General features: G+C 37.2%; 1 protein-coding gene across 4 annotated transcripts; it reads left to right on the plus strand.

The window, feature by feature from the left end:
• Positions 1–4,507: 4,507 nt before the first annotated feature.
• On the plus strand, positions 4,508–16,405 carry LOC109049024 (cytoplasmic polyadenylation element-binding protein 4). Of its 4 annotated transcripts, none has more exons than XM_042738633.1 (10): positions 4,508–4,658; positions 5,494–6,674; positions 7,922–8,012; positions 10,476–10,499; positions 10,752–10,928; positions 11,024–11,113; positions 11,363–11,481; positions 11,669–11,783; positions 11,966–12,147; positions 14,066–16,405. In XM_042738633.1, the coding sequence occupies exons 2-10, from the start codon at positions 5,556–5,558 to the stop codon at positions 14,291–14,293; spliced, it is 2,145 nt and encodes a 714-aa protein (XP_042594567.1). In that variant the 5' UTR covers positions 4,508–4,658; positions 5,494–5,555; the 3' UTR covers positions 14,294–16,405. The 4 variants fall into 4 exon arrangements, with proteins under 4 accessions (XP_042594567.1, XP_042594570.1, XP_042594569.1 ...); XM_042738635.1 differs by lacking the exon at positions 4,508–4,658 and adding an exon at positions 4,666–5,059; XM_042738634.1 differs by lacking the exon at positions 4,508–4,658 and adding an exon at positions 4,666–5,055.
• Positions 16,406–21,944: the final 5,539 nt, after the last annotated feature.

The raw sequence follows: 21,944 nt of genomic DNA on the forward strand, positions 1-21,944 counted from the left end.
TTTTTTTAAATAAATTCAGAATGATTTAAATAAAAGTTCTTTATTGGCATTGATGGTCCATGAAAATCTTTTAACATCCAAAATAACTTTTTCTTTGTGCAAAAGGTTCTTTACAGTGTAAAATGTTTCTTCAGATTATTAAACATTTCACTTTATGGTTCTTTGGGGAAATGCAACATGCTTCTTCTATGGCATCAATGCAAAAAAAATGTAACCTTTATTTTTAAGAGTGTATATTTATATAGTTTGCAAATGAAAGTTTGGTTTAAATGTAAAGCATTTTTTTTACAATCATGTGCAATATCATCTGCATGTTACATTTCAATTCAAAATTTGCTGAGTGTGCATGTATTTAAACCCAGTTTTTGTCTCTCGCTTTCTCTGCATTACATCCTACCAGCAGTAAAAGGAGGCCACAAGCACGCTCTAGTCATAGCAAGACTGGAAAAACATAGGAACGTGAGGCAGTTTTGGAGCCTCAGGCTTAGGTGTGTGGCTCTGAGAACACTCTGGGAAATCATTGAGTTCAACTTGAATGAAATTAGACAACATCAGCAGGTACAGAGGCAGGCTGAAACAGTACAACATATCTCTCACTTTCTTTTTCACTTCCTTAAAACATTCACACGGACAGATGCATTATTGCTTTTTCACTACGCTGTCTCATCTACCTTCGACTCAACATGCTCTCTTGGCAGGGTTTAATACTTTGGCCAGAGTGGACTTAGATGTATAATACTGCTATGTTAGCTTCAAGCCTGAAGTCTGAGAAACCCACTCAGGTGTAAAGAATAGGAAAATGGCCTGTCTCCATTGATTAGAGCTTCTAGAGGAATACAGAGTGCTCACATTCAACAGCACATTCACAGGGACAGTGAAACACTCCAGGTCTGACGAGTCTGACTGATATCATTAGCCTCTGCAACCGCAGATATTTACTTGTTTTGCAAGTAAACAATTAATGAAGCATTTATTTTAGTAAAGGAATGTTAGATAACAAACTGGCAGCACAGTGAGGTGCATTACTTTAGTTTTAACAGGCACAGGAAGTGAATCAGAGGTCAATAAATCCTACGCTGACCTTCCTTCAGAGTTATTGACTGACCCATCCAAGTTCCAAATTGATATTTCATGGCCACATCAATGCTGTTCAATATCGTTTTCTGATTTAATTATCTGATTTTCTCTTTATTGCCTCGTTACATAGAGTCTGATGCTAGTGTTTAAGGGATCTGTCAATAAACCTTAATCAGAGGAGATGCCATAATTAATTTGACAAACAAAAACAATGAGGTTTTGAAGGCATTAAATCACATCTAATTTTCAGAACCCCAACATTTTTGTCCACTAGAATGATGGAAATACGTATTTTCAAAGATTTCTAAGGTGAAAGATAAATAACAAACACTACAACCACATCCTCACAGCCTGGTTTTATTTTGTATCAAATGGACCATTTTCACATTTCTAGGTTTCTCAGAAGTAGAAGTCATCATAGTTGGGTGAACTTGAGAAAAAATCCAGTGTTTCTATGAGGTTCCAATGATGGTCAAAAGAGTAAAAGTGTCAAATTTGCCATCACTCCCTCAGATTTTGTATTAGAAATCTGTATATTTGTAGTTTGTATTGTTCCTGTGGCTCATTGGTAGAGCATTGTGTTAGCAGCGCAAAAGGTCATGGGTTCAATTCCTGGGGAACACACATACTTGTAAAAAAAAAAAATGTATAGCCTGAATGCACTGTAAGTTGCTTGGGGAAAAAAGCATCTTCTAAATGCATAAATGTAAATGTAGAAACACCTGCACAGCAGTGTTAACTCAATGTAATTTAATGCCAAGGTACGAAAACATATTAAATAAAATAATATATATAAGAAACATTGCTAGATTTACAACATCACAGTCTACAAAAAGAGTCCATTGTATAATGACTAAGGTGCATTCAAAACTCAAAGAAAATATAAAATATACATGATTCTTATAAATTCAAGGAAAATTCCCTTCAAAGTTTTTACTAGAAAAGCTTTGTTGCTCTGTGAGCAACATGCCTCGTGAAGTGGATGTTCAGTGCGAGAACAAAACTGTCATTGTACTCCAGCACAGTGTGTCTTGTTGCATTGCGCTTGGTGTGTGTGTCTATGTGTGTTATTGTTCATCCTCTTGCGCTGTGACTCTCCTCTCTGCTGCCAGGCCAAAGCAGAAGTTCTCACATGGCCAAAGCCCTTAGTCACATGGCCTGGGCATGTGCCACATAGAGCTAGCAGTCAAAGCGCAGCAACACTAAAGCTTCTCTCCTTTAACACAGATAAAAGACAGTTTAAAAAAGAACAGGAGAGAGACGGAGACCCGAGGCCAAGAGCTTGAAGATTTTAATTGAAACCGAGAACCTGAAAAAGGACTGCAGGGGAATCAATGTGAGAAACTGAGGAAGGTCAAAGGAGGAGAGAGAGAGAGAAAGAGAGAGAGGGGCAGAGCTGCTGAATTGCATGGTCATCTTCCCAGCTGTCCCTGAACATACACTGACATCGGCTTAGCTGTGAGCCACACATCACGAAAGTCAGAAAGGGAGGAAGGGAGAGGGAACACTGTGTGTGTGTACGTGTGTGTTTTCTTAGTGTAACACTGCAGGAACAAGAGGGAGGGGTCCTTTCCCAGCTGTTGCAGTGTTTGCACATGGTTTATGACACTGCAGTAAGCGTAGCTCAATCCCTCTCCTAACACTGCTCACCATTCACCCGTCATGGGCCTAAAACGTAGCAATGATCTGCTGGGGTCAAATGGGAACTTTAGAAATTGGGTTGAAGAGCTTCTAAATGCAGTCAGGCTTCCGATTTCCTATAAAGTCTTACTTTCTTCTAAAGCACGGCTCATTTGTGCTGTTCATAGAGTTGCATTGTAAGGAATTTAATAAACAATCATGATTAGTGAAATCATGCCTTTCACATCTTTAACCTTGGGGGCTACTGCATAATACAGCGTGCTATTCTCTGCAGCCTACCTTTCAAACAGCAGTGTCAGTCATTCTGTTGCCACGGAGAGATATTAATTGCTTTATTTCAAAAACATTCATGACGGCAAGCACTGAGATACGCAACATTACAGTAGCAGCTGAAGGAAGTGTAAATTAGTCGTTTTTGTGGCACCTTAAGCTTGCAAATGTTTTGAATTCTTGTCAAAGCTAAAATTAAGGTCACATCATTTATTTCAGTCCTTGAACTGCATGTGAAATAATGCACGCAACTACAGTGCAGATGTGTCAGACGGAACAACATCGTGAAGATAGCTCTCTTTTAATCCTCTGAGCAGCACTTGTCCTTCTGCAAGATGACCTTGCGCGCGGTATCTTGTGACAGACCCACAGACAGACTGATGAAAGAAAAGACCACAAATGGTTATTCAGGTCCTGGCTCTGCCTGGTTTCTGGGAAACAGAAAGTGAGTGATGTCAATGATGGATGCATTTTAAACACAGCTGATTCATTTGTGGCTGTTTATGGCTGCTTTGATTTGCATCTTTAAATACACGGCATGAAAGCCTTGCATGTAAGGGCAATTATTATATTCTCAGACTAACTGCAATGCTATTGCTTAATTTGTGGGAGAAATATGCTATTTGAAATGTTTTGTATATTAACATGTAGGCGGTTAAATTTGGACAAAGCACGAAAGCTTGATTTTATCTATTCCCATTTCAGTAGACAGACCAAATATGTCAGTTCTCCTTCAGATGAATCATTAGTCAGTGTACAACAAACACTATACACAAAAATGAATTGTTTAAAACAGATTCATCCAGTGGATGTCATACATGTTTTTAATCCAGTGCTGCAGAGAAACATGTTGATTTTGATCTGGTCCAGGCATGAATAGTCAAGCGCTAAAACTCGATTACAGGCTGAAAATAGTAGCAGCTTACTTTAATGGGATTGCAGGCTGCAGTGAGCACTAGAACTGGCCTACTGAAGGCATCCCTGAGACACCAAACCCATCATTAAAAAGATATAGACTGTGTCTGGCCATATGTAAAAGCAGCATGCAGACTGAATGAATGTGAAGAAAAACCAGGCAGGAATATTTGGACCATCATCAGATATTTCTCTTTAAAACGTGATAGGAAATGTAGATTTTTCATAGCCTACTCTCAGTGGAAGCTGTGAAGCATGCATTTTCCAGACCAAGAAAAAGCTTAAGTTAATATAAACATCTCATATTTCATTATTTGTTTAATACACATGTATTAATTACAAAGAAGCTGCTTTTTCATTTGCAGAATGAATACACATGTAGGTTCATTACTTGCACTCGCTATATTATCTCTAAATATTCTTTATTATTATATATTTTATCGTTTAGAGGAATTTGATCTAAAACGCAGTGTGGACAGCAAATATTTAAACATTTCAAACCCGGTCGTATAAGGTATTTACATTCTGGGCAGGTACAGTCAGTCACCCTTCTCTGGGTGACAGAAAGTAACTGGTTGAGAAAGAGGTGTGGTTGCGATTCTCTTGTCCAATCAAATGCCGCGTAGACTCGAAGCTGGGCGGAGATTCTGCTATACAAGGGCGGGGTTAAAGACGGAAGTTCAACCGGATTGGTCGGTCGATTGCAACACTCACAAACCATGGTCATCTGCAGCCTGTCCTTGCAACTTGGAAACGTAAGAAAAACCTGTGTCATTCTCAGTGTAGATTCTGAAAATCTTTAGCAAATCATCCAAAACGTGTCGCGCGTAAATTGTTGTCCGACGATGATGCGCGATCGTTTCCAATCGCTGTCTTTATTATAACACCGACTGCGATGCACGGTGTCATTAAACAACCAGAGCACGATCTGAAATAATCCAGCGTTGCATAGGAAGCAAATGTATCAGAAATTCACCGAGTAGCGCTCGGCATCACAACCGTAGGATTTAATCGACGCGTCAATGTAAATTTGAGGATTTTTATGGTAAACACTAGCTCTATCGCACATAGACTGAAACGTCATCAACATTTTCCTGTATTTAAATGGTTGAGAGAGAGAGGAGGTCATTGCTGAAATAAGGAAGAACGCCGGTAGGTCAGTTGCATTTTCTTGAAACATATGCGATTATAATGCTTTGAAAATGCGTGCGTGAAAATCCTCCATCACCGGCCGTGCTGAATTATTAGATAAGGTGGCCTGTGTCATATTGACTTGATATGTTAAAAGACGACCCCGTTTTGCTTAGAAGGAGCATTGTCGATGAAATCAACGGTGCACTGCCCACGGCGTTTCTCGTTGCACCATATTTTCCTTTTGATCTCATTAAGATTGAGAGCAAAGTGCATAAATCCGTGATAGAACCGTATTACGCGTGACTATGCATGATGGGTGTAAGTGTAAAAATGAACAGAGAATGCCTATAAGAATGTATTGTGGTATAATGGTTGGATGCTTTGATTCATTAGCTGTTTGGTATTCTGAATATTTTCCATTTCTCTGTCTCTTTCTCTCTCTCACACACACACAAGTGTATTAAAAGAAACTGAGGGAATTACACACAAGTGAAGATTTACTTGATTAGGCTACATAAATGGGGGATTACGGCTTTCTGGTTAAAAACAACGCTGCAAACAAATCCGTTTTTCCGGTAAGAATACATCCACACCTGCAGCATCCTGTTCACCACCAGACAGCACCTCCAAGCCCCCCGGCTTTCATCAGCAGCAACAACACTACCAATGGTGGGAGTGTTGGGTCTGCTTGGCTTTTCCCAGCTGTGACGACCCACTCTAACATGCAAGATGATATTTTGGAGTCCGAGACGTCCAAGGCTCCGCAACCGCAACAAGAGAGTCATGAAGGACAAGACAAGCAGGCGCTCTCTCCGCCAGGTCACCAGGAAGCACCAGGAATCATATCAGAGTTGGACAACACCATGCCTGAGGAGAACCAGCTGGAGAAAGGGACCATGGAGAACGCTAACGGGAAAGAGGCACTGCGGCTCGAATCTCCAGTGTTATCAGGGTTTGACTATCAGGAGACGTCTGGTATTGGTACTTTAGCACAGTCTAGTAGCTCTTCTTCATCGTCCCTTACTGGCTTCAGCAGCTGGTCCACTGCTATACCCCCCAACCCTTCCACCTTGATCGAAGAGGTTGGCTTTTTCAATCAGGCTGCTACTACTAACAATGCTCCTCCTCCGCTGCTATTTCAAAGTTTCTCTCATCACACCAGTACAGGGTTCGGGGGGAACTTCTCCCACCAGATAGGTCCTCTATCTCAGCACCATCCATCTCCTCATCCTCACTTCCAGCACCCTCATAATCAGCACCGCAGGTCCTCGGCCAGCCCCCATCCACCTCCCTTCTCCCACCGCAGTGCTGCTTTCAACCAGTTGCCCAATTTGGGGAACAACCTAATCAAGCCTCCTTCCCCTTGGGGGAGCTATCAGAGCCCCTCGTCCACCCCATCTTCTACTTCATGGAGCCCAGGTGGAGGATACGGAGGCTGGGGAAGCTCTCAGGGACGGGAGTATCGCCGAGGGCTGAACGGAGGGGTCAATCCCCTCAACTCGATCTCTCCTTTAAAGAAGTCTTTCCCAAATAACCAACCCCCAACGCAGAAGTTTCCCCGCAATAACTCCGGCTTCAACACTAAACCCTGGATGGAGGATACCATAAACCGCAATGACAGCATCTTTCCTTTTCAGGTAACTAAAACTCCTAATTATTAGCTATTGATGATTTTAATAGAGGAGCATGTTGTTTAGAGGTAATAAGGTTGCAAAGGTGTGTGTGTGTGTGTGTGTGTTTATTGGGGATGAGATTAAAACAAATCTGTTGCCTTTTTTCTTTCTCTATTTGCTCCCTTTGGCCTAACCTAATCTGATAGTGGCAGCGCTCATGTGGCATGTTTGTTAGATAAATGTGATGGATCAAAGCTCAGATGAGTAATGCGGTGCTGTCGCTCCACTTCTGCAAGCTGTGAATGTCACCGATATAAAAAGACTTGGATGAGTGAGTCAAAATCAGGGGATGGCACAAGCACAGGCAACAAGAGGAGAACTGGAAAATCTGATACTCTGAAATAACCACCAATTATCAGTTATTCCAGATATTAGCATTCACTGATACGAGGGACTTTTCCAAATTTAGTCAAAGAGGCTATTCTTATTGCTTCTGTATCTATCATGGCTTCAATAACAGTGGAAGACCAACAGATGATTTCATAAACAAAACCTTCTGATTTGAATTTGAGTACTTTTAGAAAATAATTGCATATCTGGCAATATTTGTAGTACTGTAACTAATTATTTTGGTAACTGTCTGATATGCATATTACCAGCAAGTCTGAACTGCATTGTTATGCGCTTTGGTACACCGTGATATTTTGTTCGTGTTTGAACCGCAGTGGTAACTCACTGAAAACACTCACTGTTTCACATGCTCAGTGTGTCCTCCCTGTTCGGTTTGTAGACTAATACCAAGAACAAACCTTGTATTGTGTGTGCAAGGCTTTTTCCTCTTGGTAAGCAGAGGCCTGTTGTGCTGCAACACCCAAGGGTAATGGATAAAGGCTACGAAGGCTCTCTAAATCAGGTGACAGCAGACTCCATGTAAATTTTTGGATTGCGAAGCCTGGGTCCTTTTGCAAGAAAACCGACACAGAGAATGACCATCTTTTTTTTTTTTTTTTTTTTTTTTTTTAGGTCTGTAGCCTTAGGGAGCCTTGATGTATTCATTTATTGGTGTACATATCAAGTACCCCACTGTGTGAGCCTCTGTATGTTAATGTGTGCCCTAGTTGCAAGTTTGGAAGGTTGGGGTGACCGATATCATCTGCATTTTTACTGTTACTGATATTCAAACTGTTGAAGAGAACTTTGTCTGAATTACTTGATAAAACACATTTAAGACAGAATGACGGGGTCTAATCACATCTCCCTTGTTTTTGCAGGAGCGCAGTCGGTCCTTTGATGGTTTCAGCATGCACTCTCTAGAGAACTCTCTGATCGACATCATGAGAGCCGAGCAGGATTCCTTGAAAGGTACTTTATTCACTGCCATCATTACAAATCCTGCCTCGCATCAGTGTTAAGTAATATATTAAGTGTCTTTTACAAGTAAAAATCACAAAATTTGAGTATTAAACATCATTTAGAAATTGCAGACAAGGCATTTTCAATTGTTCAATTTTCTCTGCTAATTTATACTTTGAGTTTATGACTCCAAGTTTAATATAGCATATTTAATTGTGTGGCTATGAATTTAAGTGTATTATATTATGAAAAATGTATGGCTTTTTTTTTACAAAATAACCCGAAATACCAAAATGATAGTATTGGTTTACTTTGCTTTGATGCTTCTTATGTGTGCTGCACTACAAATTGCATGCAATGTCTTTGTTGTTTTATGCCCCTTTGATATTTCAGTTTAAAATCTGTTGAATTAGTTATTAAAATCTGGATTCACTGACCAGTATGTTGTAATCTCAACATCATACAGTAGTTTTAGTGTATCATTTGGCGTCTTTGTTGCCTCAGTGCCTATGTTGCATCAGATCTGCAATATGCAATTTTTGTATTGTATTTGTTGCATTATAATGCTTGATTTTGTTGTGAAGAAAAGTCATCTGTCTTGCTCAGGAGGCAGAGGTCCTTAAGTCAAAATGTGATTTTTTTTTTTTTTTTTTTTTTTTTTTTTTTTTTTTAACAAAGCAACAAGCCGTATCTGACCATCTCGCCCGCAGTTTCCACTTTTATACAGTTTTTAACCAGCGATCTTAGTGTAGGTCTTCTCTTCCCTTTCTCTCCCTGAAAACCCCCCAATACTCCCTAATGATTTTATATATTTAGGGGTTCAAGCACATAGTGTGCTACAGCGAACAAAAACGTGAAATTACTCTATATTGTGCATGTAAACATAGCCACTTTTGTATGAGAAATTGCAATTATAACCACTAGATGGCAGCAGAAGACCACTAATAGGCTCATTCAACTCACTAAAACGGTATTGTTCTTAGGTTAGCTTATGGATTCATGCTTATACATTATAAAATCAGCGTTCTAACATTTTAAATCACATATAGTCAAAGTTTACAATTTTGTTCATACAGGCATATCAGCTTTTTACAATTATGCCAGATTATGATTACAGTGAAGCCTAAAAATGACATATAAACTCTTAAAAAGAGAAGACTTGCAATAAGTATTGTCACCTATCATTTATTTCAGATATCTATATCTGCAAAAAAATGTGTGCGTGTATGTCTGTGTATGTTTGTAAGCATGCTTTTTGAGTATTAATATAATAGTTTAACCATTTCATTTTGTGTGTGTGAGAGGGAACCTATTCTCTATTTTGGATGTGTTTTACTGTCAGCCATACCTCCAGGTTGGCCTAGACCCTAAAATTATACCACCTTAAAGGCCTTTTAAGTGCTTGAACCCCAGTAATCGCTGCTTGCAGATATATTTTGCTAATTTGCATAGCACATTTAAAAACAACTAGAGTTGGCTTTCCATTAAAACGGCATTCCATAAGCCTAAGTAACAAAAATCCAAAAATTATAAAACACCCAATAAATATACAATTCAAATACTATCTACCATAATTCTTCCGTCATGGTCACCTATTTAAATTGGTTATCTTGTTCTCTTTCTAAGTGTGGCAGACTGCCAACAAGCCTATGTCAAAACATTTTAATTGAATCATAAAGTGATTATTCAGTGTGTTTGCCTCGTTATTTTTATCCAAAGAGCATACTGAAGTCCATGTGACCCAAAAAAGCAACTTGGTGTCAGAGCAGATGCAAGTTCGGCTGAAGTGTTACAGATCACAAGAGGCCGAAAATCATGGTTTTATTCAGGCTATTCAAAAAATACTTATCTTAAAAGTCTAATAAAACTGTACCAAATTACAAATATACAAATCCAAAATATGCCAAAAATATGTAACTGATGTTATTTCCATTCATCATAAGTGACAAATGCATACTGTGCCCCATACTAATGTTTTCCTGCATTTGAGTAACACATATACAGCCCTGCTTTCTAAGTTTGGATTTGGAATCTGTTACAGCTTAGTGATTTATAGATGCCACAGGATGAGTGTTTCAGAAAGCACAGCCACGGAATAAGTTGAAAGAAGGGGCATGGAGATGCTTTCCCAATATATCACCTAAGCTCCCTTCAGGATTTGAAGGCTAATCTAGGACAAACACTGGAGAGTTGGACATGTAGTTTCTGCACAGACCTGGTTTGGTTATTTTCACATACTATAGTTGCAAATTATATGTTTGAAAAGCACAAATGTGGTAAACCAGATGATTTCATTTTTTGATTGTTCTGTGTGAAGTGGGTTACGTTATGCTCTCCAATACTTGTGGACTTGGATATGTGTTTATTGTGCATTTAATACAAATATCATCCATTTTACCAGTAGTGTTTTAAACGGTTTAATAGATTTCCTCACTCCTTGCTTAAGTTTATTCTGTCTTATTTCACATGCAGCGAGGAATTACGGGAGGCGACGAGGTAAAGATCTCAGAAGTGTCTGTCGGTTCATGTCATTTCAAGTTACAACATGTTTTTGTTGTAAATCGTGTTGGTTGCCAGGCTAGGTTTTTGTACTCTGTTGTGTTTAGAAACGTTGCACTCTTATTGTATTCAAGTGAAGAAGGATGTTAATTGCTACTCTACAAAATGTATAGCCGCTTTTCATTGCATATAAATGCTTTCTCGTTGGATCAGTGCCACTAAATGGCCTTTGGGGCTATTGTGTGACAGGTCACTCATCGTTGTTTCCCATGGAGGATGAGCGGACTTACGGAGAGGATGACCGGTCTGATCAGAGTCTGAGTGGACTGGGATCACCACACAGTTTCCCTCACCAAAACGGCGAACGCATTGAGCGCTTTTCTCGCAAGGTCTTTGTTGGTGGTCTACCTCCAGACATAGATGAAGGTACTAAAGCATAAACAAGCGTTTCTTTCCAGCTTTTTTTAAAACGTGCACCAACCACAGTAAACACGTTGTATGTATTTTATATAAAATTTCAGACGAGATCACTGCCAGTTTCCGACGCTTTGGACATTTGTTTGTGGACTGGCCTCATAAAGCAGAAAGCAAATCGTATTTTCCACCGAAAGGTGAGTTTGAAAGTCATTTGCACGGATGTTTATTAAGAAATGAGTCATGCCGATATCAGCTTCTCTCATTTCAGCGGATGAATTTTGCATTCCTACATAGGTGCGTATACGGCACACCCATAGTTTAAAGCTGAGCTCCAGATAAATATCATCAATGGGACCTGAGCGAAGGCTACAGGTCAAGATTATTGCAAGTGACTGCTAGTTGCTTCTTACATGCATACCTTCAATGCACCTGTTTTCCTGCAGGTTATGCGTTCCTTCTGTTTCAAGACGAGAGCTCGGTCCAGGCACTGATAGACGCTTGTATGGAAGAGGATGGGAAGCTCTATCTCTGTGTCTCTAGCCCTACAATCAAAGATAAGCCGGTAAGATACTGAAAGGCTGTATGTCTGCTGTTTCTGTGACTTTACAAGTTGTGAGAAAGCAGTAGAGCATTTTAAAGTTAAATATAAACCTGAAAGTTGAAACATGGTTTCTGCTAAATTCCACCTGTGTTTGCTGAATGGCACATGACAAGCTAGTGATTCTCTTATGTTCACTGTGTGTCTTCAGGTCCAGATACGACCCTGGAATTTGAACGACAGTGACTTTGTGATGGATGGCTCTCAGCCCCTTGACCCCAGAAAAACAATCTTTGTTGGGGGAGTTCCACGACCTCTACGAGCTGGTTTGTTTGGCTTTCAGATATTACCATGATCAAAAAATTTTTATTTTTATTTTGTTTTTAACACTAAGCACAGTTAGTAGTTTTTTTTTACATTATTTACAGCGTTTAGTAACAATCATCCAGCATATTTTAGTTATTACTATATATTTTTCTTTTTTAATTGACGTGTTACCCCATGACAGTGGAGCTCGCAATGATTATGGACAGACTGTACGGCGGGGTGTGCTATGCTGGCATTGACACTGACCCTGAGCTGAAGTATCCTAAAGGGGCTGGACGTGTGGCCTTCTCCAATCAGCAGAGCTACATTGCTGCTATCAGTGCTCGCTTTGTGCAACTGCAACACGGAGAGATCGATAAACGGGTGAGAGTAGTGGTTGGATCTTTGAGCTGTTCAGTATATGCAAACTGATATAGTCAAGTCTATTTATTTTTTTTCTGTGCTTTGCCGGACAAAATTCTTTAGCTTTCCATATATGCAATATTAGCACCACCTACTGCAGAGCCAGCAGTAATTTTTATATGTCTCTCTGACTGAATCTTTGCATTGTTCTTATAAACCAGGGATCCTCAAATCTGGACCTCGAGATCCACTTTCCTGCAGAGTTTGGCTCTAACCTTAATCAAACACACCTGAGCATGCTAATCAATGTCTTTGGGATCAAAACAAAACCAAACCCATTTAACTATGACAATGTAAGCAGCTAAACTCTGTAGCGCATTGGACCTCCAGGGCAAGATTTTGAGAAGGGGGTTATAAACTGTCTAGTTTTATTAGTTTTATTAGACTTTTTTTTTTTTTTTTATAAAATGTGTTTCACATGGTGTGTGGCATTTTTAGTCAACCTTTTTTTTTTTTTTTTTTTTTTCTTCGTAGGGTTAGTTCACCCCAAAATGAAAATTGTCATTAATTACTCACCCTCATGTCGTTCCAAACCTGGAAGACCTTCGTTCATCTTCGAAGCACAAATTAAGATATTTTTGATGATTTTTGAGAGCTTGAACGCGCTTTATCCTGAACATAAACAATGCTGATTTCGTTCTGGTGTACTCTCCAAAATGGCAGGAAGACGTTAACGGACAAGAAGTGTTGAATAAATTGTTATTATTGTTTTCTTTGCGTACAAGAAGTATTTTTGTAGCTTTGTAAAACTACGGTTGAACCACTGATGTCACATGGACTATTTTACTGATGTCCTTGCTACGTTTCTGTACCTGGGAACATTGCAGTTGCGTTGCTGTCTATGCAGGGTCAGACAGCTCTCAGAATTCTTTAAAAATATCTTAATTTGTGTTCCAAAGAAGAACAAAGGTCTTCCGGGTTTGGAACGACATGAGGGTGAATAATTAATGAAAGAATTTTCTTTTTTGGGTGAACTAACCCTTTAAGACCTGTATAAGTAAAATTAATATAATAAAAACATAAAAATAAAAAAAAAACATGTTCAGAAAAACATTTTCACAAAAAAACCCCAAAAAAAAAAAAAAAATTCACATATAAAATTAAAAAAATCCCAACAAAAAAAAATTAAAAAATATAAAACTAACAAGAAACAGGATGAGTCAGAAGTATAAGTTATTATATTAATTTAAAATATATATATTTTACATCTTAATTGTTTAGATTTTCAGAATATATATTAATATAAAATATAACCTATCAATCACATTTAAAACTCCGATTTTTTTTTATTAATAGTTTTAAGTCTGATTTTTTTTTATTAATAGTCGGAAAAAAAAAAAAAAAAAAAAAGAAAAAAAAAAAAAAAGCAAACAGACTTAAAAAAAAAATGCAAATTTATTCTCTGCCAGTAGGTGGTGGTTTTAAATCGGTAGAAAAATAGCAGTTTACTAAACGCTGTACACAAAGCAGCACTGCACTATTTAACGTGACTTTATCAGGCAATATATGTAGGCAAGATGAAATGGAAAATGTCCCGCGTTTTGATTTTTAAACGTGCACTGCTCCTGTTTATTCAGCAAAATGCTAGCCTAAGACTTTTTATGGCCTTTATAAATTTAAGACTTTAAGGTCCTGCTGGAACCCTGGTGTCATGTTAAAATGTACTGCTTCCAGTGAAACCTGATATTGAATGAATACTCTTGGGGGAAAAAAAGCCCACCTAAAGTTTTCATATGGATGTTTTTTTTTTTTTATGGATAAAGTAGAGCTCTGATCTACTGTATATTACAATAATGTCAAGACTCAATTGTTTAAATTGTTTCTGGCCCTTGTTCTTCAAGCCTTAACGTGCTAAGCTATAAGTGTCTGCTTTTCCCAGGTGGAAGTGAAGCCATATGTACTGGATGACCAGCTGTGTGATGAGTGTCAGGGCACGCGTTGTGGGGGCAAGTTCGCTCCGTTCTTCTGTGCTAACGTCACTTGTCTTCAGTACTACTGTGAATACTGCTGGGCAGCCATTCACTCGCGTGCCGGACGGGAGTTTCACAAGCCTCTAGTGAAGGAGGGAGGAGACCGGCCTCGCCACATCTCCTTCCGCTGGAACTGATCCAGAGATCAAGGCTGTGCTATTCATATACATGCACTTTTCATTTTGCTAAGTCCTTTTTATTTACAGTTCTTTTTTAAGTCTGAAATTGTATTTATTCTTAAGTTTTTAATTTTATTTTTTTTGCAGAAGATAATGCTAAAAGAAAATGGTGTAATCCTGATTTTTGTTGAAAAGCTACATTGGTGCGCATGAAGACTTGAATGCATTAGATTTAAAAAAAAAATATAGATGTTTAGCCTGACTTGACTCTGAATTACTGTTCTATCTTTATTCTCTCTGAACCTCATCTTTTGTTTGTAATGGGTCACATTTTCACTTTAAACTGTTGAAGGCTACACACAAAGAGGCTGGAAACGTAAGGGTGCGAGCCTCGTTCATATGACTTCAATGTCAAGTTTGCTATTTCACGGACTAATCTTAAATGGTTGCATGGCAAATGTGGACTCGCAGTTACTCCTTCAACAAAATGCACAGTAACAACTAACAAGAGAACACAAGCTATTGTATGAATGACTTAAAATAAGGGGTTCATTCTGGAATGGGTTATATGGACTGGTTCTAACATCTTTGTGATTAAGTGGAAAACAGATTTATAATATTAAAATCCTTTAGAGGTTCTCATCCTAACAATGCTCAGACACTGTAAGATTACTATTAAACTGCTTCCAAGTTACCTATAACTTAATCAAGCGTAAGATCTGTGACGAGGCTAACGGACAACTACTGAGAACAGCAGTGATGCACAGTTTTTAGGTCAGGCAAACCAAAGATGAGCCTTAGAGATGTCCTACTGTCTGTGATACAATGAAGATTATATATGATAGAAAGTTTAAATTTAATTGGGTTGATGGGTTAAAAAATAATGAAATCTATTAACTTGAGTATTTATGATTCTTGTAATGGTTATGGCAGTAACTTTGGCTCATTTGTCAGGGATTTTGTGCTAAAAGCTAACTCAATGTTGTAGTATTTGCTAATGAGAAATTACCATGTGTTGCATTGATAGTGTTTTACTGCATGGGTTAATTGGTGTTCTAACAGAGCATTGCAGTAGCGGAGCACATTTCAAAGAATTTGAAAAACAAATATTATTTTTTACATGGTCTGCTGATTTTTGTACTGTGTTTTATAGCTAATTATTTTGTCATGGACGTAAAACCATTATGCACTACTTTTCTAAATATTGTTTTTCAAGTCACTTTTTTCCACAAATGGAAAGTCCTTTTGTGATAACTTTTCTTTTTTTCACTTGTTGGATATAGATTTTGTACCTTTTGTTACTGAGAGATCTGGTTATAACGCAAGCATACCTTAAGGAAAAAAAAAAAAAAAGCTAATATAATTTTGTTTAGGTTTTTATGTATTTACGTGCTGAAATCCCTAGATTGTCACATATATATTAAAGTGACCGTATTGTTGAAACTAATATCTAATATTTGCAAAATGACTGCAAAAACAGTGTTCTGTTCTGTCTTAATGGACAAAGTAAATATTGAATCTAGCATGACACAAATTCTTTAAAATGTGTGGTACATGTAGAAATATATACCTACCCACTATCAGTTATGAGAATGATGATACCTCCCTCATTATTGGCTGTAGAAAATAAAATAATTAACACTGTAAATTAGAGTAATGTTAGGATGCAACATGTATCACAATGATGAATGTTCCGTATTGAAATATCAATGTTTACTGTTATGTATAATTCTGAGAGGCAACAAGGTTCATGTATTCATTCGGTACGCATGAGCTAAATTAATAAGTTAGTGTTTAGTTATTTTCAATTGCTTTAATAGTGCTTTTTTGTTTTAACCCTTTCCCCACACTTTCAGTTGTACCTTGCCCATGCACAAAGTGTGCATACCCCACTTTACTGTGTTTACTAGTTGATAAAAAGAAGCATACGAGAGGGCGATTAGTCGCATATTGATTCAGGGTTTACTTGAATACGCTTTCAAAATATTGACAGTGAGATCTGTGCAATACTTTTTCCCAGAGACCTTTACAGTGTACTTCTGATATATAACCATTACTTGCAACATGTCTCACCTCACAAACTCTCCTTCAGCCATTATAACCTTTATCATTCTCTGATTTATATATATATATTTAAAAAAAAATAACACTGAAATTATAGGTGTTTTCACTTTTATGTATTCACATATTTTCCTACTTGAGTTCATGCTACTGTGATTACAAACAATGTAAATATTAAGTGAATAATGTTTTAACAATTTACTGATATATTTTTAATTGGAATGTGATGACTGTCATTTCGATTATAGTTTTTGATCAGTACACTTATTAGATTTTCTAGTTTTAATAATCACTATATTGTGCTTCATGTCTACAGAAGGATAAGAAAAAAAATACAAGAAGATTCTCTGCTTATTTAAATTTACATAGTTTATAACTGTGTATGGGAAGGTGTATTTATCAATAGATTTTTATAAGAGGAATAATTTTTTTGCTATGTCATTTCTAAGTTTTCATTTTTATATTTTAAATCCATATGGAGTTATGTAAAGAAAAATATCATTTTAAAGTTGGGTTAGTCATATGTGTGCTTTGGTAGTTGAGTCTTGATTATTTGCAGTTAAATATTTATAACAGAATGCTTAAAGTATTTGTAATGTGAGATGTTGAATGAATAAACTTGATTGCAGGAAATGCAGTGGGTTTCGTCTTTAACCATGAAAGTTATCAATGAAAAGGAAATTTAATCTTCATGTGTTTAATTTCAGTTCAAAAATCAAAGTTCAAGGCATCATCTTTTGATGGAGCACAATATAATGCAGTTAAGCTTCTGGCATGCTGTCTGAGAATGGGGTCACATCTCTATTTTTAGCTTGTCTGATACAGCACATGCTGCCTAAAAGAGTGTTATGGGGACCAGGAGGATATCCTTGATTATTCTGGAATTACCAAGATTAATTACTGCTGATTGATTGATTACTGTAAGGTTGAGCAGGCCTTGGGATATATGCACAGAAGTGCATCTTAACCCATGCATGCAATTGCATTTCTTGAAGCCCATCATGCTGCAATGTTTATTATCTGTGAATCATTTACATGCACTGTATCATTTGTTTAGGTCTGAGCAGGGTATCTTTATATACATGATTACTGCAGAGGCACACAACAGCACCCTGTGGGGGTAATGGTGTGTGTCTCTTAAAAAATATATGTAGTGTAATAGAAATGAAACAGACTTTCATTCATATCTCAGAGAAAAATCTGACATTTGAAAGAAATTCAGTGTGCAAATGAGTATGAATATACTTTATATGTTTGTGTATTTTTTGTTAGAATTGCATTACTTTTCATCGAGCCACACTGTATGTGAAGAAACGTACAATAACTACTGGGAGAGTTCATCTGCAGCATGCTGAAGTATCTCAAGGGCAACAGTGATGAGTGTAAAGGAAATCTGAAATGAAAAGAGCATTTCGCCATCATTTATTTATCAGCACGTGTTCCTCTTCAGACCTGTGCCCCCCTTGGCGCCATTTCTAAAAGCTAGATAATAAGATTTTGAATGAATAATGACTTTGATCATGTTCTTCATAAATATTTGGTGCACAAAACACACACAAAAAACAAATAACTAAAAATACAAAAAACAATAAAAATAAAAAATATTCTGAGTTTTATTAATAATAATAATAATAAAAAATATTCTGAGTTTTGTGTTCCAAAAATGATATAGAGACGGGTTTGAAACACAAAATATGAGAATGAAAAAAATAAAAAAAATAATTGCCTATTAATTTATTTGTTTGTTTATTCATTAATTAATTCGTTTACTATTCCTTTAAGAGCCTGCCTTTGCGCATAGCTCCTCCTCCTTTTGTGCGTGCCTGCATTTTAAACCTGACGTAACCGTTGCTGAGCTCATCCTCTTCCGGTGATAATAGTTACATTTACAAAGTTTCACTTTAGTTAAGTTTTACAATACTGAATAAATAAATAAGTTGAATAGTCTAAGCGAGCCCTCAAAGTGTGGTGATAATTATGTCAACTTTCCGTAAATTACTCTACGTACCGTGCTTCGACACTCAGTCGCCTCAAACGGACAAGGAATCGGGATATAACGGAGAAAACAACAAACACCGCAGACTGAACGGGTTGACTCAAGAGGCGACGCCCTTACTCTTCCTCGACGTTACGAGTCCCGAAATAACACCATGTTTTTCAAGAAAGGTGAAAACTAACCATCTTTTGAGGTTGTACGCCAATATGAGATCAACGGTTAATCTGAGGGCGACTAAAGGCGGGAAATCTCGGCGCGCCAAACGCGTCACTTACGAAGGTGTAGGAGAGCAGCCACACAGTACGTGATTTAAAACGAGTATTTTATAACACTCTGTTGAGTAAAGTAGCTTTATAATTGCTCTGTGCTTTGTCCTTTTTATAGGGGACTCATCTGACACTTTTGGATTCCCAGCAAGAGATGTTAAAGCAGATGAAATGGTGAGTTCGGTACAGTTTAGCATTTTATGGCATTTTGTTTTCATTATCATGACCTATCTTCTTTTTTATGGCCATATCAGTCCCGATCCCGAACAAAACAGGAGGTATTGAGGACAATCAAGAGAATGGTGGAGGAGAACAGGGTCATCAGAGAGCGGTTACTCGCCTTGAGGCAGCAGAGCCGAAGCAAATGAGGTTTGCCCAGTTGAAAGGGATAGTTCACCCCAAAATAAAAAATTCTGTCATCGTTTGTTCACCCCTTTATGATACACCATGGGTGTCCAATCCTGTTTCCAGAGGGCCAGTGTCCTGCAGAGTTTATAGCATCGACCGTCTCCAACACATTTGCTTCGAGTGAGTCTGAAGCCCTTGGTTACTTTGGTTCAGGTGTAACTTATTTAATTGGTAAAATCTGCAGGACGGTGGGCCTCTAGGAACCGGTTTGGACACCCCTGTTTTACACCAATATTATATTTTTTTCATAGAACACAAAAAGCGAATTTTTAAAGAATCTTCTAACAAAAATACATTTTAAAATAGCCATTAAAGTAGCCTATATGACTCTGTGCACATGCTGCGGCTAAAGTCTTTTTTAGCCGTGTTATTATGGTGTTAGGAACAGACTGAAATTATGTATGAGAAAGAGCTGCTGTGTGAAGAACATTACAGGGAGAATAAATAAGGACATCCGTTTTTACTGTTATGGGTAAACGTGTCTTTATAATGCGAAATCATTAACTGATTTTCATTTTGTAGCCTAATTCTTTTTAATTTCAGTTTCAGGTGGTACCACATACACCGAATTTTCAAGAGGAAAGGGATGTTCACATGTCACAATGCTGTTTATTTATTCACAATGATATGTAAATATTAGAATCTAAAATCTAAGGGTTTTAAAAAAGGACAAATTTACATGAGCATGACTTACAGATGACCACTAGATGGAGATATTTTCAAAATTAAGTGCAATTACATAAAGTGTAGAAGGGCTCTTACTTCCAAACTCTCCTTTTAAATTATTTTGTATATACAAGTTGCTGTTTTTGTTATTACTTTTTAAAAATTATAAGGAGGATGACCTTCTAATGTGTTCGTTCATTAACTTTATAGGACTTCTTTCATCGCTAAAACTGTTTTGTTCCATTGTCAGCTGTAGTGTTACTATTTAAGCTTTCTAGTTTGACAGATTGTAATTTGTTAGTAACAAAAAAGAAACACTGAATGGTCATCACTGATTACATTTATTTATTTATTTATTTATTTATTTAACTGATTTAAAAAACAAAAGTATTAGAGAAAGGTTTGTTATTGTATGTCAGGTGACAAAAATGTTTATTAAAACATTGAATGGCCATCACTGATGACATTTATCTTATTTCTATTCTATTTTAACTGGTACTAGATGTTTCAAAAAGCAACAAAAGGAGACTTACTTAGAATTTACTGAAGACAATTGCATTACATTCCCAGTTTCAAAGGAGCTCAACATCTTGCTTATGCAGGTTGTGGTTTTGTGGCCGAAATCATCAAATAGAAAAGCTATTGTTGAGAACGTGTCCTCAGACATTTAAACTGAGACAAATAAACACTTTATAATTAAAATCAAACAATAAACGATTAAATGCAGGTTAAATGCTGCTTATAGTTTAGGCCCCTCTCCTGGGCGCCGGTGATTATGTGTCTTCCTCAAGCACCAGCTAAATGGCAGTGGGTAGATATAGAAGATTAAATGCAGGTTAAATGCAACTACTGTAAATGTCTGTTGTAGATTAAGGTAAATTATAGAACTCGAGTAAGAAAAGGAATAGTTGCTTAGGGATGTTTAGATCTGACAGTAACCAGCTAAACATGTATTTCGCAATAGATTATATAGTGTTTGGTTCTTGTAATTAAGTATCTCACAATGAATCAGCAATAAATTGATAGGAGCTTGTAAAAACTGAATTGAACTGCTGTTAAACAAATGTCTAAGAAAGTGGAAAGTCCAGAACAATGAGCTGCAGTTGCGCAGGCATTGCACATTTGATACAGATTCCAACACACAATTAAGCTGTAATTATTTTTTACCACCAGACTCATTTAGGTTCATGTGTTGAAACATGCTAAACAAGTGGAGCCACACCTTCTCTTTTGCACTGTTACGAGTCCTTAGCCACAAGCAGGGCTTGCTTAATGTAATTTTTTATAATGATGTGTGGATAAACAGGGAAAACACAAATTATCTCTCACAGGATAAGACAGCAATATCGGACCACAATGCATCAATGTACACAGTTTCCAGACACAGTATGACATATACAACTATTTTTAATGCACACATGTAGTGGATATGTCCACTCTAAGAAAAGTCTGTAAAAATAAAGGTGATTCATGATGCCATAGAAGAACCTTTCTGTATAAATGGTTACATAAAGAACCTTTAACATCCGTTTCACAAAAGGTTCTTTGTTGGCAAAAGAAGGTTCTTCAGATTCTAAAAAGGTAAGAAAGAAATGTTTTTTTTTCCAAGAACCTTTGACCGAATGGTTCTTCTGTGGCATCGCTGTGAAGAACCTTTTAAGCACCTTTATTTTTAAGAGTTAATGTACCGTGTTAACTTGAAGGAATTTTCTGTATTGATTTTTCACAGGTGATTTTGAATCATGCATTGAATTTTGTTGTGCTTTAAATCATGTGTTGTGTTTTAGGGTTAAATGAAATATCCGTACACTTAATGGATAATATCCTGGCAGAAAATTACCAGCACTTTTTCCGTTTTCTCTTAGTGTCTATTTTATTTTGTTACCTACTCTGTAATAAATCAATTAATGTATTGTTTGGGCAGTAGATATATCTTCTGTGACCAGCCCTGCTTTATATTTCCTTTGAATTTAGCTTCAAAGGGCTCATTGAACTTCAATACAATACTGTTTTTCATTTTGGTTGTATGCTGTAAAGCTATGTATCATTCTTTCCATTTCATCTCTGGCCTTCAGATTTAATATATTCTGTTAAATGACACATTATGTCATAATTAGCTCCAGTAAATTGATGCAATCTCCTCAGTTCTCTGTTTTCCGTTCTCAACTTTGCACTGGCTTGATGTGGTTAGATGCACACAAAGCAGCACAAAGACAATGACAGTGACTCAGCTTTATGCTTCCACAAACACACACACCTTATGCTACTGGTT

Source organism: Cyprinus carpio, chromosome B14 (genome assembly GCF_018340385.1).
Source record: "Cyprinus carpio isolate SPL01 chromosome B14, ASM1834038v1, whole genome shotgun sequence".
In the NCBI taxonomy this organism is placed as follows: Eukaryota; Metazoa; Chordata; class Actinopteri; order Cypriniformes; family Cyprinidae; genus Cyprinus; species Cyprinus carpio.